The sequence below is a fragment of the Tetrao urogallus genome, assembly GCF_951394365.1.
Source record: "Tetrao urogallus genome assembly, chromosome: 5".
NCBI lineage: Eukaryota > Metazoa > Chordata > Aves > Galliformes > Phasianidae > Tetrao > Tetrao urogallus.
In genome coordinates, this window is record NC_136818.1 from 29230624 (window position 1) to 29247562 (window position 16939).

At 38.0% G+C, this 16939-nt stretch overlaps 1 protein-coding gene across 1 annotated transcript in view; it reads right to left on the bottom strand.

Annotated features, from left to right (window-relative positions):
- HMCN1 (hemicentin 1) overlaps positions 1-16939 on the bottom strand; it is a gene marked incomplete at both ends in the record, with an annotated part of 182094 nt that overhangs the window by 43646 nt on the left and 121509 nt on the right. Inside the window, 16 exons of the mRNA XM_079535866.1 lie at positions 130-279; positions 514-645; positions 780-861; positions 1087-1289; positions 1416-1529; positions 2571-2732; positions 5513-5609; positions 6140-6327; positions 7138-7251; positions 8023-8226; positions 8965-9115; positions 10669-10814; positions 12129-12242; positions 13388-13561; positions 14263-14454; positions 14858-14944. Of these exons, the coding sequence (XP_079391992.1) occupies positions 130-279; positions 514-645; positions 780-861; positions 1087-1289; positions 1416-1529; positions 2571-2732; positions 5513-5609; positions 6140-6327; positions 7138-7251; positions 8023-8226; positions 8965-9115; positions 10669-10814; positions 12129-12242; positions 13388-13561; positions 14263-14454; positions 14858-14944 (2310 nt within the window). The remainder of the gene's footprint in view (positions 1-129; positions 280-513; positions 646-779; positions 862-1086; positions 1290-1415; positions 1530-2570; positions 2733-5512; positions 5610-6139; positions 6328-7137; positions 7252-8022; positions 8227-8964; positions 9116-10668; positions 10815-12128; positions 12243-13387; positions 13562-14262; positions 14455-14857; positions 14945-16939) is intronic.

The following is a 16939-nucleotide window of genomic DNA, read 5'->3' on the forward strand; positions in this document are numbered from 1 at the left end:
AATATAATCTTCTAACAATTTTTCCCACTGCTTGCAAACAACAGAAATATTGATACAGACTTTCCAGTTCTCATTTACAGGGTCACACTCAGAAATTACTTGATAATTCTCACTGCACTCATGTCTTACCTTGAATGGAAAGCACAAAACTTTTCTGAGCTTTTCCCTCGACATTTGAGGCAATACACGTATAGGTCCCACTGTCTAGAAGCTGAGAGCGAGCAATCTGAAGCTTACTTCCACCAGATAAAATATGAACTTCAAGAGAATTGGAGTTCTCTGAAAATATACAAACAAGTAGTCATTCCAAAGAGGCCACAGAGAGTAAATACTTCTTGAGAATTTTTTTCATCAGAATTTCAAAACAAAGAAAAAAAATCCAATCAGTTAACATAAGAGTCTGTCTTGAGACAGATGAGAAGAAACAAGAGAATAGACTGCAAACAGCACAGCAGTACCCCAAAAGTGAGGAAGGGGGGCAAAAGAGCAGAAAAGAGCATGACAGAATGTTACCTAGTGGTTTTCCATTCTTAAGCCAGACCAGTGTTGGTGGAGGAATTCCAGTAGCATCACACATGAAGGCAACAGGATTACTGACTGTTTCACTGATCAACTCTTCTTCAGGGCCTTCTATATTTGGTGGCACTAGAAGTTGAATGGAAGCAGTACGAGTAGTTTGCTTAGGAAATATTTTTGTGAACTGATTTTGAATTTTGTACTCTACAATGTCTATGACATTACAATACATAAATGCTGCAGAAAACATGGAGTGTGCTCACCATAAACGTTAAGATGGAAATTTTTATCATCTCGCCCGGCAATATTTATGGCTTTGCACACATATTGGCCAGTGTCAGAAACCTAGAATAAAAATAATTAAAAATATATATATCTTACTATGTAGATCTTATTTTAATGCTATAATATAGAGATATTAACAGCTTTTGCCAAATCAAAATTCTTTTCAAAGAATGAAAGGCCTCCAACAAATATATCTCCTACAGTCAATTAGTAGGATACACCCATAAAGAACAAAATATTCACCTGACAGTAGTGGCAGATGCAGCATTCCACAAGCCTACCTACCTCAGCACCCTTGATTTGCAGTGTTTGCCCATCTGCTAAAATCTCCATATTTGCAGACTCTGAAATTATACGCCTGTTCTTGTACCAGGTGATGACTGGTGGTGGGATAGCACTGGCTTCACACTCTAACGTCACTGGGGTGCCAACTCTCACGTTCAACACTGTCATTGAGGTTCCACTCTGGTCTTTGATGCTTGGGGGAACTGTAGAAGAAGAACAGTTATTTCTGCCTTAGTTCTGTAAAGGCAAAAAAAAAATTACCTAAAAAATCCCCAAATACTGCACTTTATCTTAGGAAAACAATTAAAACAAAAGAAAAACATACAAACCAAGGACAGTTAGGAAGCTCTTTTTCCGACTTTCTCCAGCTTGGTTTCTTGCAATACAAGTATATTCACCATCATCTGAAAGTTTGGCTTGGGGAATCTGCAGAGTCCGAGCACCTGAAGTAAAAGCAGAAGTTCTGAGATTTATTCTGTGGGTATGGTATCAGTTTCAAATGTTTTCTTAGAATTGTGTCCCCAACAGATTGAGGACAGGCATTACATTCTAACTTTGGATTTAAAAACACACCACATTGCCATTGCTTTTTGGGATTCATAAATCCACTAAAAAAGTCAAAGAATAAAATTTTAGGACAGATTTCACTGATGTTTTTATATCTGATGCTCCTTTTAATGCTCCTTTTATATCTGTTTATTTTGTGGCTGCTAAACCTTCTTTGCTAACTTAACTATGCTCCTTTTCTCTACTTCTGTCACTCCCCCAGCCTTTATCCCCTAGTCTTTACTGCCTCCACTCACGAAGCTACTGTCTGTGCCTACATTACTAATTTGCACAGTGTCTCTACTGCCATTAAGCAGATTTCACACCTGCACTTCAGTTTACACTATAATGCAGACCCCCAGCCACATAACAGCAGGACAGGACTGAGCACCCCAACAAGTGATCTGCATGAGATATCCTGGGCAGAAGATATCCAGCAGGAGCAAAAATGACACAGATACCATGAAATCTCACTGTGTGAGCAGCTTTGAATGGGTAAGGAGATCTCAGAATGCAAGGATTTCCTCTTGAGAGTTCAGTTAACCCCATTTCCCACAGAAGTCAATGAGAGAGTTGCTAAGTCTTCGTCAGCTAGGCCAGCAGAATTCATCCTAGCCTGCATCACTACTTCTGACTGTTTCTCTGAAAGGTGAGTCAGTGACTCAGCTTCAATCAGTATCTCAGAGAACTTGTGTTATGTGACTTGCCCGCTAGTCTTTTTCAGTGCTTTCAGTCTGAGCCGCTTTTCTTTAGAAGTGTGCCCATCCAACAGCCAAGGCATCAGTAAATGCTTTAAAAACACAGCAGGTCAAGTGTCTTGTCTGCTCACTGGAGCAATATTAAAAATATACTGGCTATATAAATGGCTGTCACCCATATCAACACAATACAGACTGAAGTTGAGTCTAAAGGCTATAGAAATAGTTGAAATTCCTCACCAGGCACAATAAACGTGTTAGTATTCAAGCTGATAGATTTTCCATTCTTGAGCCAGCTGAGATCAGGAGGCGGAAAGCCAGTGACCTCACAAGTCAGAGAGATGAAATTATTCACCACGACAGTCAAATTCTCAGGATTAGCACCAACAACACTTGGAGGAACTGTGGAGAGAAATGCATTACTGGTATTTATCACTGGATCAGCAAACTATTCTCTAATTTCTTCAATTACCAATATAAAGCTGAATTGCTGAGCTTTGACAATGGGCCATATTGCAAAAAATCTTACACAACCCACAAATGGATCCTCTACTTCTTAAATGAATCTGGAAACCATTTCATCTGTAAACCTCTGCTTGGGATTTACAAAGGCTAGGTGACCAGTAAGAGATCGTACAATTTCTCATTGAAGTATTATCAATTTTGAAAGACTTCTCTCACAATACATTTGCTTCATAGGGCAGGACAGATTAAATTTTATCTTGCCAAGATATACAGAAGGACTAACTACCATTTCTTGTTGAGACTGTATTGTTACTATTCTTTCTGAAATACTCTAATTTCACATTATAATAGAGATCCAAAAATGCTTCCTTCTGATATAGTCCAGAGTTCTTTTGTTAACAAGAAAAACCTGTTGTGCAATAGTGAGCTAAACAGTTTAAAATTCTTGCACATACACATTGTTCAAATGGGTGCATTTTTAAGCTTCTAAGTCCCAATACTTTTAAAGACAAGAATACTTTGACATCTGACCTTTCTACAAGAACTATTTAAAAGTAAATAATTGTCAATCTCTTCCTTTTAATAAGTCCCAGGTTTTAGTTTCCATGTTTTTGCAGTATGCATAATATAAAACACTTAAGAGCAAAGCAAAAGCATGTTCTGGGCTCTATTGGGTGGAAAAATCATTCCAAAGAACAGATGGAATCCTCTTCTTCAAAGACAGATATTTTAATGCATTTTGGACCATATTCACCAGAGATATTCCAGATGCTCTCTGGCACTGGAATGAAACAAAGCAGTCATTAAGCCAAGTTTATGGCTCCTCTGTGACACAACAGAAACAAGAGGAGTCAATGTAAATGGGAGAATTCAGTCCACATTTTTCAGCTTGGAGTAACGGAGGGCTATTTCTCTGATCATCAGTATGAAATGTTTCACTGGAATAAATGCTGAATTCTGATCTGATGACATTTGATAGATATTTATATTTATTTACTTGTAAAGCTACTTTCCCACAGATGTGATTATTGGCAGTGTGATTATATATACATATACACAGGGCCAAATGCAAACTAACTTTTAATTAACTTTGCTTAAACTACGGAAGTGGTACTTTTCAAATCCTGCAAGCTTCTGCCACATGTGCAGAGCACTCACAAAAGTGTCCCAGGTAGTCAGCATACATAGACCTATTTGTATGTGCACAAACAATAGGCTCAATTCACAGGAAAAGCTATCTAATATCCTGTATTAGAGACAGATTTTACAACCAGATGCTTATTTTCAGTGTTTTGGAAGGCTTTATTTTAGTTTTATTTATTTAGCCTTTAAGAAAATAAACAAGTTTATCAACTTATTAAGGAACATTCTTAATACTTCACTTAATCTTACAAAAGTAGTTATATTTGAAATATACAGAAGTGCTTCACCTTGGGTGGTCCTTTCCTGACAGTATTAATCTGATTTTTCAACTGAAACTCCATTCAAAGATTAATAGTCCTAAGTAAGTAATATTGCTGAGCTGAAATCTGAAGCATCATACAAATATTTATTTTAAAATAACACCATTAGGCTATCACAATTATAAACAAATAAAAACAAGTTTGAATTCAAATACGAATGTCAAGAAAATATTTTAATTTAAAAGCAAAGGTCAAACATCAGGAAATTCAGGAAACTAATGAAAGCAAAGAACCTCTCAGAAATGACTTAAGGGCAAATTCTTTCCATGACACTATTTTTTGGCTAAACGTATCACTGTGTAGAGAAAAGCATTGTACATTTGTTTCATTGCCTTCTTATGAAATATTTATTTCTTCTGTATATGATAACCTAAATAATCAAATTCCTTGGACTTTGCGACTACATTCAAATGTGAGAGAGAAGACAGCACTTATCTTCTGTCTAGTATGTAATCAGGAGATGAATTAGCTAGCAAGGATATGAAAAATTATCCAAGGATAACATGTAGAAGACTCTAGGGAACAGACTAGACAATCTTCAACCCAGATCATTCCATGACTTAATGTCTATGAAAACAGATAAAAGCTGCCAGTTTTCCTTGGTAGGTTTTAAAATGTAACTGTGCTGATGATTCTGTGGGAGTAGTGCTTATGTGATTTTCAGTTCAGAATGGAAAGTTAAAAGTGGTGTGAAGAATTAGGATGAACCTTGATAGCGAGTCTTTTTTTACAAATATGGAAAATGTTTAAATTTCTTGACTGTATTTGTTTTAGACTTGCGGCACCAAATGCTAAAATTTATCTTAACCATGCCTAAGAGCAACATCATCAACAACAAAAGAACAGATGGGAACTTTAGAAAGGGAAACAAAATGCAAGTTTTTACAATGGCCATATCTTTGTGTAATATTTCTAACTGTAATTTTCTCTCTCTTTTTTTTTTTTTTCATAAAGAAATCAAAACAGGCTGTAATCCATTCTGGTTATCATTCATGATTACAATGCTTAGCAACCTACACAGGGTACACGCACTACAGTATCCACCTGTATGCAGTACACATAAAGAGCTGAAGATGCCATGGTACATCAAACTTGTATTTGATTTCTAGTACAGGAGAATTTCCCGTATGCTCAATACGTTGACTTGTACTCTGCTAAAATTCACACATTAAAACTGAAATAACATTTTAAAAAACAAAAAAAACCCAAAAAACAAAAAAACCCAATCAGCAAGTTACAGGCTATTATACTTACCATGAACATTCAGGTTAAAATACTTCTTGGCCCTTCCAGCTATGTTTTCCACAACACAGACATACCTGCCAGTATCTGTTATTTGGGAATTCAAAATCTAAGAAAAAGAAACAAGATTACTTTTGAGAAAATATGTATAAGACAACTTATTGTGAACACATAAAATTGTAGAAACTCTCCAGAGACCCCCTTGAGGCATTTGGGGCTTACAAGGTTTACTTCATCTGCTTTTTTTTTTTAATTTTTAGTTTTTTGTTTTGTTTTGTTCTGTTTTGTTTTGTTCTCCTAAGACCCTTGCAGTATTTAGAAGTCTGTCTGAGAACTGATGCAACTTCCACTGATACTACTGCTTTCAGGATCTCTTCTCTAAGTCTGTGCATCTCAAACCTCCAAAAAAGACAATGTTCTATCTTTCACATTAAGTACACTGAAAATTAATAACAAAACTACTATTCATGAGATATTTGAAATAAAAATATATATTCTATATTGTTTTTATTTTTTCTTGTATATTATAGCCCTATGTCATGCTATGAAAACAGAGAGAATTTTGTTCTTTTTTTTTGTCCTTATCGGTGATTTTCATTTGTAATGCTAAACATCACTTGAAGATTCACTTAGAGATACCTGCAATCTTCTTCCATTGGACAAAAAGCTATGTTTGTCATCTTGTGCTAGGAGATGGCCATCCTTCTGCCAGGTGATGCTTGGAGATGGAGTGCCGCTCGTGACACAGTCCATCACCGCGACCTTGTTCCCAAACACATTCACTTCTTCAGGCAGATCACCATCTGCTCCACTGATGGATGGTGGCACTACAAAAGAGCAACACACGGTAAGAATGCTGTGACTCAGCATATCCCTGTGGAATTCTTTCTAAGATATCAGAGCCTGTGTTTGCAGAAGGAAATAGTAAAACTCTCAGTGAATATACTGAAAGATATTAAAATCCCAAGAATAGTTCAACTAGAATGAGCCAAGGGACCGCAGGAGAAGTATGTTTATTCACAGCAGTCATAAAGAAGAGGGGAAAACTTATCTTCCGGCCGGTCAGTCAAGTTTTTTGAGCCCAGAATAAAGGAGTATTTACAAGGAGAATCCTCCTAACAGTAACTCAGTGCTCTCAGTAACTGCTATAGAAAAAAAAGGTACAGAAACAAGCATTTCTTAAGGCAAAAACCTCAATTATATCAACAGACAGTGCAAGCAACTTAAAAAAGCTTTCTGTGCAATATTTCTAAATAGAGCAAAATAGATCATACAGAGAAGACTCTGCGGACATTCAGTTTATCAGAATCATCAACTCCCTTCTGATTGAGTTCTGACTGAGAGTTTTGCAGATATTTTAAAAAATCATGATGAAAATCAGGGAAAAGTCTAGTATAAGTCAGATTTTTTAACTGGAAACTGGGTAGGGAACAAAAGAAATCAAGATAAAAACAGGGCTTTGATATACACTTCTCTTTACAGTCAAGTGTGATAGTACTATTGCAATTCAGTTCTTACCACAATAACCCAGAAACATACAAAAATAGCAACATTACCACCATTTTCATGTCACTCTATTTCTACAAAATTAATATCTTACATAAATACATCAGAATAAGAAAAGCAGGAAAGCTCACAGAGCACGTGGACATCATAACGAAAGGAATCCTCTCCAGCTTCATTTACTGCCACACACATGTATCTCCCAGCATCTTCAGCCTGTGCCCGTGGAATCTGTAACACGCGACCTCCTGGAAGGACAATGCATTCAAGATTTACATTTAAAATCATGCAGTTTCCATCATTTCTATAAGATGTTACACTAGCAACCTGAGCAAGCAAATTTATGAATGGTCAGCTTTTGTCGTGAAATAGAAGTAGTTAAGAACTTTTACTTCCCAGCTACTTTCTCTATTGGCAGATACCTGGAATTCAGGAATGTTCATACTGAAATGTTAGAAAAGGGTAATTGATTCCACGGGAAAAGAATGATGTTCCTCAGTAATAAGCAGTCAGACATTGTCCCCACCACAGCACTTCTTTACACACTCCATCCAAAACCATCCTTTGCATAGAAAGGCCTCCCTTTTTGTGCTCTCGGGCATTGTAAGTAACTCTCTTTTCCACCTGAGGTTAAGTAAGAATTCAAGGTCTTTCTGCTATTGTAATATTTTTATGCCTCTGTCCCTAGTTGAGAGGCTTTTCTACTTAAACTGTAATTAAAGAAATCAGGAACACATCAGAGAGAAAATACCTTTCTATTTAGTTTCAACACAATGCTCATATTCACACTATTTTAGGGACTATGATTTAAATGCATAAAGAAAACAGTTTGCTTAAGTCTGAGCACTGAAAAGAAGATTCTCCAATCAATAAAGTCTAAAAGAACATTAACACAATGTGATGAATGGAAAAAGTTATTACCTTAACACAATGTGATGAATGGAAAAAGTTATTACCATGTAATTGCTAGTACTAACACCATTTCTTGAGGTCTTGGTGTGACATACTTAAATACTCACCTGGCAATATCAGTATTTTATCGCTAGAGCTCAGAGGATAGCCATCTTTATACCATGTAAGAACTGGAGGAGGAACAGCATCAGTCTCACAGTACAGTGAAAGGGGATTGTTGACAATCACATCTTTATTTTCTCCACCTCTTCCTGTATCTAACACATTACCATCTTCCCATCCTCTGTAAGGCTTTTGGAAACTAGGAGGAACTTTGATCAAGGATGGAAAAAGTCAGAATTTTACAGCAGAAATTACTAGTTAGGAATTCAAGAGATGAAAAACAGTCAGTTGTTAAATAGCAGTAATAAAAATTAATTGTATTAGATTAATCTCCCCCATCTGGATATCCCAAGAAATTTATAGTTTTTTTCATCAGAATGAAAAATTGAGCAATCCACTGAAATTTTTCTGAAGGCTAATAAATAACAATGTAAAAGGATCTGATAACAATAAACAGAGGGTATTAATCAACATTAGTTAACTATTATTTAGTAAACTATTTGGTTTCAACTTAGTTCTAATTTTGTCTGAATTTTGAGAAAGGACTAATGATTGTCTTCTTGTATTTACATGCTGTGTAAGTACATGGGATGCTTATGTCTTGGACCTGTAAGTACTCAGTACAGGTAATAAAATATGACATCGTATTGTAAGCTAGTCTTTTTTATGTAATTGAGAGGAAGATCAGTTACGATGTCATTCCACTAATTTCGGAGGAACTGTATATGTCACAACTCCTGAAAGAATCAAATCTCACATTTCTTATAGCTGAACAAAATGTATGTGTAAAAAAATCACACAGAACACAAGGATTGAATCAGACAAGGAAGGTCTAAACACAAAATTATAAATAATTTCAGCATCCTAGGACAGTAAAAAAAAAATTCTCTGACTACCAAAAAAAAAAAAAAAAAAAAAGGGCATTTTATTAGCTAAACTCTATTTACCTTGTATATGTATATCAAATTCTACTTCATCCTCTCCAACAATATTGGATGCCAGGCAAATGTACCGTCCTGTATCTGAAACCTGAGTCTCTGTAATCTGCAGAGTATGGCCATTGGCTCGGATAATGACACGACCATCTGGTTTAAGAGGCTGTAATGTAATTTTACACATAAATTATTAACGTGCAAATTATAAATTAGAAGTAGTCATACTTGTGGGAATAGTATGACATTACCTCTCTTGGTCAAATTCAGATTGTTTCAAAATCCTTCCTAAGGCATTATGCTGGCAGTAAGAACATCATTTTTGTTATTCCCTCTGCTTTGGCAACACCAAAATCAGAACATCTTTCAATTCCTTAATGCTGCCAGCAAGATCCACTTTCAATAAGTACAAAGGAAGAAGAACATCAAGCCAGATGTTCTTGGGATGACATCCTTGGCCACACATAGTGCAGGGGAAGGAATGCTTTCCTCTGCCTGACAGCAGCAAACCCAGTTTTTCTGTCATCTGTCCCTCCTACATCATGAAAGAAAACAGGTTTCTGCAAGCTGTACAGCCTGACCTAGCTTGTCCTACAATGATGTGACTACAAAGGCCTGCTGCCTAGGGAGGACATGGCACGAACATAAAACTCAAAGATATGCACAGGATTAGTGGTCCTGTCCCTACAAGTTCCATCCCACATGACAGCAGGGATGACAGCACACAGTCTGTATCTCTCAGCAATGAAAATGGAATGTACTAGGGAGTCAGCTCACAATACGTTGCCTGCCAAGGACAATTCAGACCACTGATGTGAATGAAAGCCCTTTCCCAGGGTGGCCGTAGGAAGAAGCTGCTGGAGGATCCATTGCTTTGGCGGCAGCAGCAAGCTGCTTAAGGCCTCTGTCCTTTTTGAGGCCTGCACAGTTATCATTGGCAACAGAAATAGCACACCCAGAGGAACTGAGAATTCCAGCAGATGATCAGACTAGGCAGAGTACAGAATTAGCCTCCCCTGTGACACCAGGTTGTTTCTTCTGCACACTCAATAAATTCAGAGAGCTGTTCCCACTGCAGAGATGCATCTGCCTGCCACACAAGGGCCTGCCAAAAGTCAAGGAAGAGCTGCTCTGTTCTCTTTTCTTGGCACTGTTTTTGTGGCACTATTTTTGTTAATTACAGCCAATTTATAGCACGTCCTAAAACTGCTTGTTCAGGGTGAGACCGCTGAGAAGGCTGTGTGTGGCAGGAGCTTAAGGAGCCCTGCCAACACCCAGTGGGAGGCTGTCTGCAAACTTGTGCAAGGGCAGCACTGTGAGGAACCAAATGCAGGGCTGCTCTGCAACAAGGCTTTGGGGAACCCAAGCAAGAGCAAAGCCACATGTGGAAACGCTACAGGGTGCTGCTTTTGGGCAGGGTGCTCTCTCCTCAATACACAGGCGACAGCGGGCCCTAGAAAAGCCAGCTCTGCCGTTTCCATTGCACTATCAAGCACCCCAAAACAGAAGTGACCATTTGGCACTGTTGGCAGAGATCCGGCCAACAGCAAACAAGATTTGAGGTGTGATTTCACCCGCAGGAGCAGAGCAGAGATGAATTCCCGCTGACTACAGTAGTGAAGGTAAGCCTTATTTTAAAGGCTCGCTAAAGGTGATAATAAAACTGTGGTTTTTCTGAAGGAAAGCCACCCACTAGAAGTAAATAAGGTTGTGACTTGCCCGTCCATCCTTGTACCAGCTGATGGCAGCAGCAGGAACGGCATGTGCTTCACACTCCAGAGTAAGACTGTGGTTGATTTTGATCTTCATCTCCTTAGGGGAGAGACCCATCCCTGGGACACCCCTTCTGTTAATGGTGGGTGGAACTGCATAGAACAGGGTGGGGAGAGAGACTTTCTTAAGGGACTGTCTTATGCAGCACTTCAAAATTAACTGGGCAAAGGGAAAATCCAGACAATAACTCGAGGAAAGCAAGTGCATTCCCCTTGTAATGTGCCTCTTCCCCACGGTTGAGCAAAGGCAATTCAGCTGCCTTCAACATTTTCCAACATGGAAAGTTACCAGAGCCTTACCTAGCCACAGTACTTTGTTACATGTTTGGCTTGAGTTCTACAAAGCTCAGTGTGCTGCAGGCATTATAAAGCACTTCAATGGAAACTAATGTTCTCAGAAACATATGTTTGAACTAAAGTCCACGCTTAGGTGGTTAAAACTCAACATTTCCATTCCACTGAAACCTCAATGTTGCAAAATCTTGTTTCTTTCTAAATCAGAATGAACACAGAGCATTTCAAAATTTTTAACCAATCCCATACCCTGGTCTCAGAATATCTTTTAATTTACTATAAATGTCGTCAAAGCATTTTCCATTCTTTTTTTCAGTGGGAAATTTTAAATTCTCCCTAACGCAGACAGTACTGTAATAACTGACAGTTGGAATGGCATTGGCAGGGAGCTGGGTGGGGATGTTATATTGCTATATTGTTGGATTTCAATTATGAACTCTCTTCTCATTATTCCAAGTCCAGGGGGGCCTTATTAGGAACTTCATGTAATTAAAATAACAGTAGAGTTGCTGTAAGGGCGCAAATCAAGCTCCAATTCAAACTGTAGAGTTAGCAAATTCAAAGAGAGAGAGAGATGAGAAGCCATGCTTGACTGAGTCTATAATGAAAAGCTTGAACATTAAAACATAATATTAAGCACAGATGCCCAGATTACAGAGTGCTGTCAGAAAGGCTTGAATGGGAGAGCTTTTGTGCATATACTAAAATCTCCTGCTTTACTTTACTCAAGGAAGTTTTCTATTAGAATCTAGGGGTCCCCTCTCCATCTGTTTTTCTAAAACACTTTCAGCTTTCAGAATCTCTGCTCAGTCTCTGCTCAAATGTGCTGCATTTGTCTGATTAACCATGACCACAATCATAACCAAAAACATTTCAACAGAAACTGAAGTGCATCATTTCTTAAACGTCTTCCCCTGGATGGTACACAGATTTTTGGCCCAAGAACAGCACTTGTAAAGGATACAACAGCTACATTTTTTAGTGCCTGTAGCAGTATCACGAGCAAATGCAGTTGCTTCCTAAAATAACTAAGATAAATCCTTTTGTACACCAGGACAGGTAACACAGTGAAAAGAATGCAAAAAGCAATTAACACTGAAAGCATTTCCTTACTGTAGACTTTCACTTCATAGTGTTTCAAAGTTTCTCCAGCCTCGTTTGTGGCTATGCAGGTATATCTTGCAGCACTGTCCTTCTGAGCACTTAGAATCTGCAGGGTTCGACCACCTGCCAAAAAAGATCACTCCTTAATGGCACCTAAGTTACATTTGTGCTGGCCTATTATTTAAATGATTTTGCAGCATATTTCCAATCCCCTGGATTAATCCCCTGCAATAAATTATGAGTGCATAATCTCCAGGAGAATTTTGGATCAAAACTCCTGTTGCTCACAGGCTTTTGGAAAAGTTGTTAAAATTGATTTTTCAAAAAAAAAAACTTCTTGAAGATGTTTAGACAGAAAGGAGTGACTTAGGATTCTGCACTTCATTCACAGGAAAAGGAAAGCTGGCAGTAGCACTGAGACAAAAAAGGGCAGACTGTTCAACAGAAAGTGTCTCTGAACTGCATTTCTGTTTGTAGCCACGCATTCTGGTGTAGCATTTCATACAACAGAGATCCATAACTTCCTCCAGAGAACAGACAAAAGCAACAGCCGCAATGCAACAGAGTGTTAAAATGAACAATCAGTCAGATATAAGACTTCAGGTGACTTCTACAACACTGACACCATCATCTGCCTTTCCATAGATTTTGTCTGTTTATGATTTAGATTGCCTGAATTCTCAATGATGAATCACTATTTAATTTTGCTGCAGCTCTTTTCACACTGCAATCCTAGTAATTGTCGCCCCTTTTCTCACTATCAATACCAGCACCACTCCTCCCCTGAATGGCTGCAGTTAATAATGCTGAAGTACTTGTTCATCTACATTACTTCCATATTTCAAGTCAAGATCTTTCCTTTCCTCCACATCCTAGGTGCACGAGGTAACAATTACTCCACAAATTAGAAATGGCAAACTACTAACTACATGGAAAAAAATGCCACTTCATTCTTTTTCACTAGCTTAGTTGTTTTACTCTCACTCCATCTAGTTTATTTCCATTATTTACATTCATTAGTAACTGCAATGAACTTATTTGCCATCATTTATCTCCACAGAACAACAGGATGAATACCTGAATTAAAACAAAATACAAGTAATGAGTCAGTTAATTGTGAAGCACTTAAAGAATGGAGTTGGAAGTGTAAAAACACTACAAACATTGCACATTATAGAAATACAGCCTTTGATTTATCAAAAAAGTTATGTGACAGTCAGTAAGCAATAGAATTATGTTATTTATCAACAAAAACAAACAACAATTACCTGGCAAAATGTGGATATTTCTGTTTGATTCTAAAAGATTACCATCTTTCAGCCAGGTTATTGTAGCTGGAGGATACGAATAAGCCTCACAAACAAGAGATGTTGGACTGCTGAGGATAACAGTGACCTCTTCTGCACTTCCACGGCTATCTGCACCCACAATGGTAGGAGGCACTAGGAGCAACGAAATCATTAACCAGAGGAAGGATCCTCTCAAAAGCCATTTTTCTGTTCAGTCTAGAGATCTGGTTTCTGCCTCAGGTAGCTGGGAGGCATTTCTAGCAGGTGCAGTGAGACCCACGACCAGGCAACATTCATCCGGTCTCACATTTTGTCCTAAAGTCAATGGTCAGTCCATGTCAGTGAAATTCATACACCCCTAGCTCTTGTCAAACACAAGTCACCAGGAAGCCAGCCACTTCTTGCACAGTAGCTGGCAGTCACTGCCTGATGATCCTCTGAACAGCAGAACTGGGAGGTATGTTCTCAGGAAATGAGGATGAGGAAAACAAACTCGCTATTGTTTGCATTTGGTTATGCAAGAATCATCATGAAAGAAAGCAAACTGCAGATGGTTGGAGTTTTTACAAAAAGAAAACAATTGAGAAGTACTCTTCATATACTCCTTCCTTGAATCACAATAAGCCCACGAACAGTCCTGTTCATTCCATACAGATCACATCCTTTTACAGCTCTGCATGTTCGAGCTCTATACTGGTTAAAGAACAGAATGCTGTTTCTACTGACCTATCACAATTTATCACTTATTCAGACAACTACTTTAATTAAAAGACTACACAATCCCAAGGTGATTATTTTTTGAATTTTTTTTTCCTGAAAATAATATTCTGCAAGATCCTGTCTATCTGTCTTACCAAGTACATTAAGACTGTAACTTCTGCTCTTCTCTCCAGCTGTATTGGATGCAACACAAGTGTATCTCCCTGTGTCTGAAACTTGAGCAGTGGTGATTTGCAGTAAACGTCCATTGGACAGAAACTTGTGATCTTTGTCCTCCATTAAAGGCTGCCCATTCTTTATCCAGGTGATCTGTGGTACAGGATTCCCTGAAGTAAAAAAAAAAATTAAAAAATTGCAAATATAAGCTGCTGCATAGCTCCAAGGATATTCCAAGGTTTCTTAAAAAGAGAAATATACAGCTTTGAATGTGTTTTTAAAATATATTCTTCAGGGAGATGTTCTGGAATACATACTGTACAGTCCTTGAACCTCCTGAAGAAATATATATCTCCTCTTAAATTCTACAGGGCTTTAGAGAAGAAATGTACATCATCTCTTGTTTTCATTTGCTGCAACCTTCACAACAAGATGTACCTATTCCTGCCACACACAGGAAGGCTGAACCTGAAATTTAGACATTCCACTCAAGTGAAAATTGTACTCAGAACAGTTTTCACTTGTGAAAACTGAGACCACAGGATGAGTGAAAGTAATATTGTATACTTTTACCTATCACTTCGCATGTTAATGTAACACTGTTCTTCTCTTTCACTTTCACATCTTCCTGCTTATTTTCATCCACAATCCCTGGAGGCACTGGAATCAAATAAGGAGACAACACCAGCAAGTATTATTTACAAACAATTTAAACACAGCAAAGGTTTATTCATGCTCTATGTGTCAGCGTATACTTCTCTTAAGGACATAAACCAACAAATGGCCCATATCTACCAGAAACAAGTCCAGATGTGAGACAGAATAGAGTTGGCCTGCTAGGACAACAACTATACTATATAACAACTATATATATCTCTGTTCTGCACCCCTTAACATACTGGTCCATCAGTAGGACAAGAGAGGACTACAGACCTTGAATGGACTCACCTGACCACCTCCTGTCTTGAGAGCTAGAGAGAGATTCAGGGTGCCATTCATGTGTTTCTGAGTATGGTCAGTAGGGCAGTGGTGATAAACATTTGTATGTGAGGCTAGGTTTAATTTTATGCCAGTAAACTGGTAGGTTTTATATGTTTGTAAGCAAATACAAAGCAAATTAAGCAGCAAGTGATTCATTTGCTCAAAACAATGTGCTTAAGTTTAAGAGTTGTTGGTTTCCCAATATTAATTGAAAGCATTCATCTAGAACTCTAGGGAAATAATTGATTAAAAAAAATTTGGACAGAAAAACCTTGTCTGCTCACACACAACGTATTTTTTACTTACCAGCACACTCAAAGCAATACAACAGATTACCAACAAGTGGATGAATAAAGGCATAAATATGTTCGAATCAAATACAGCTACCATACAGTCAGCTGAACACACTACATGATTCTAAAGGCATTCTGCTGCAGTATAAATCACGTGTCTCTGAGAAAATAAAAGATAAAACCACATAATGAAAATACTTATCCACATCCCAAACAGCTGTGTAAAAGAAACCTCTTATTGTGTGACTGACCACTTGGTGACATGCTTCCAAAGAATCCTGGTCACTAGGACTATGTGGACTAACGGTTACTGGACGACAGGGGCCAGACTGTCAGTGTGCTGGCAAGGAGTCTCTCAGACATACAAACCATCAGATCAACCATTTATTTCAAAGTAGAGGCATTTGTAGATTCAAGACAAAGTAAGATGGCACCAAAAATGAAGTAGACATGAAGTGCTATGCAATGAAAAGGAGGTCTGTAATTCTAAGAAAGCAACCCAATCTCCATGAGACTTTGGAAATCTTTATAACAAACCTGCTGGACTACACATACAGACAGTACTCCTAAATAACCCTAAAAAATGCAAACTTTTAGCCTAGATAGAAGGCCCATTAAGAGAGGAAGTAAAATGCATTCAATGCATCATGACCTACCAGTAGCCTGGAAGTAAAGGTTTTGATAAACAAGAATCACTATAATATGCAAATTCATTCTCAGCAGTGAAAACTAAAATACTACATCGAATCTTCCACTCAAACACAAGCTAGAGTGAAGAAGAAAAAATAAGAGATGCTTAGAATTTCACTTGATGATTGGGATGGCAAAGGTGCTACTTCAGATGGGTTGGTGAGAGCAGCAGTAGCAGAACATTGCATGCAGGAAGATGTGGCCAGTACTGGCACTCTTATCAACTTCTGATGCAGTTCTGAGGAAATTCCCTGCTGTGACAATATAAGCAATGCAATACAGACTTGGATAAATATTCTAGTGCTCAAACACAACAAGACAAAGATACATCAATGGGTGGTGGAATTAGATGGGAGAAAAATATAATCTAAGATCATAAAGGTCAGGATATATGTCTGTCGAGAAGCTATTGATCATAAATAAACAGAGCAACTCATCACTTCAGCCCCACAATAATGCAGGAGGTTGTCAGCATATTAATTTCAGATTAAGACAAGGTCACAGCAAATGTTCTGCAAATACAGAAGTACTAGGATAATTACACCATGCTCGCCTGAAAACTGTCTTGTCTGTTGCACTTCCTACCCTAATTCAGACAACACTGTGATATCTCTGTATGGTTCTTATTTAAAAGGAGCTGGTGAATATTCTGTGTCACCATCAGGCCACATTCCTGTAACTTTCCTCTAGA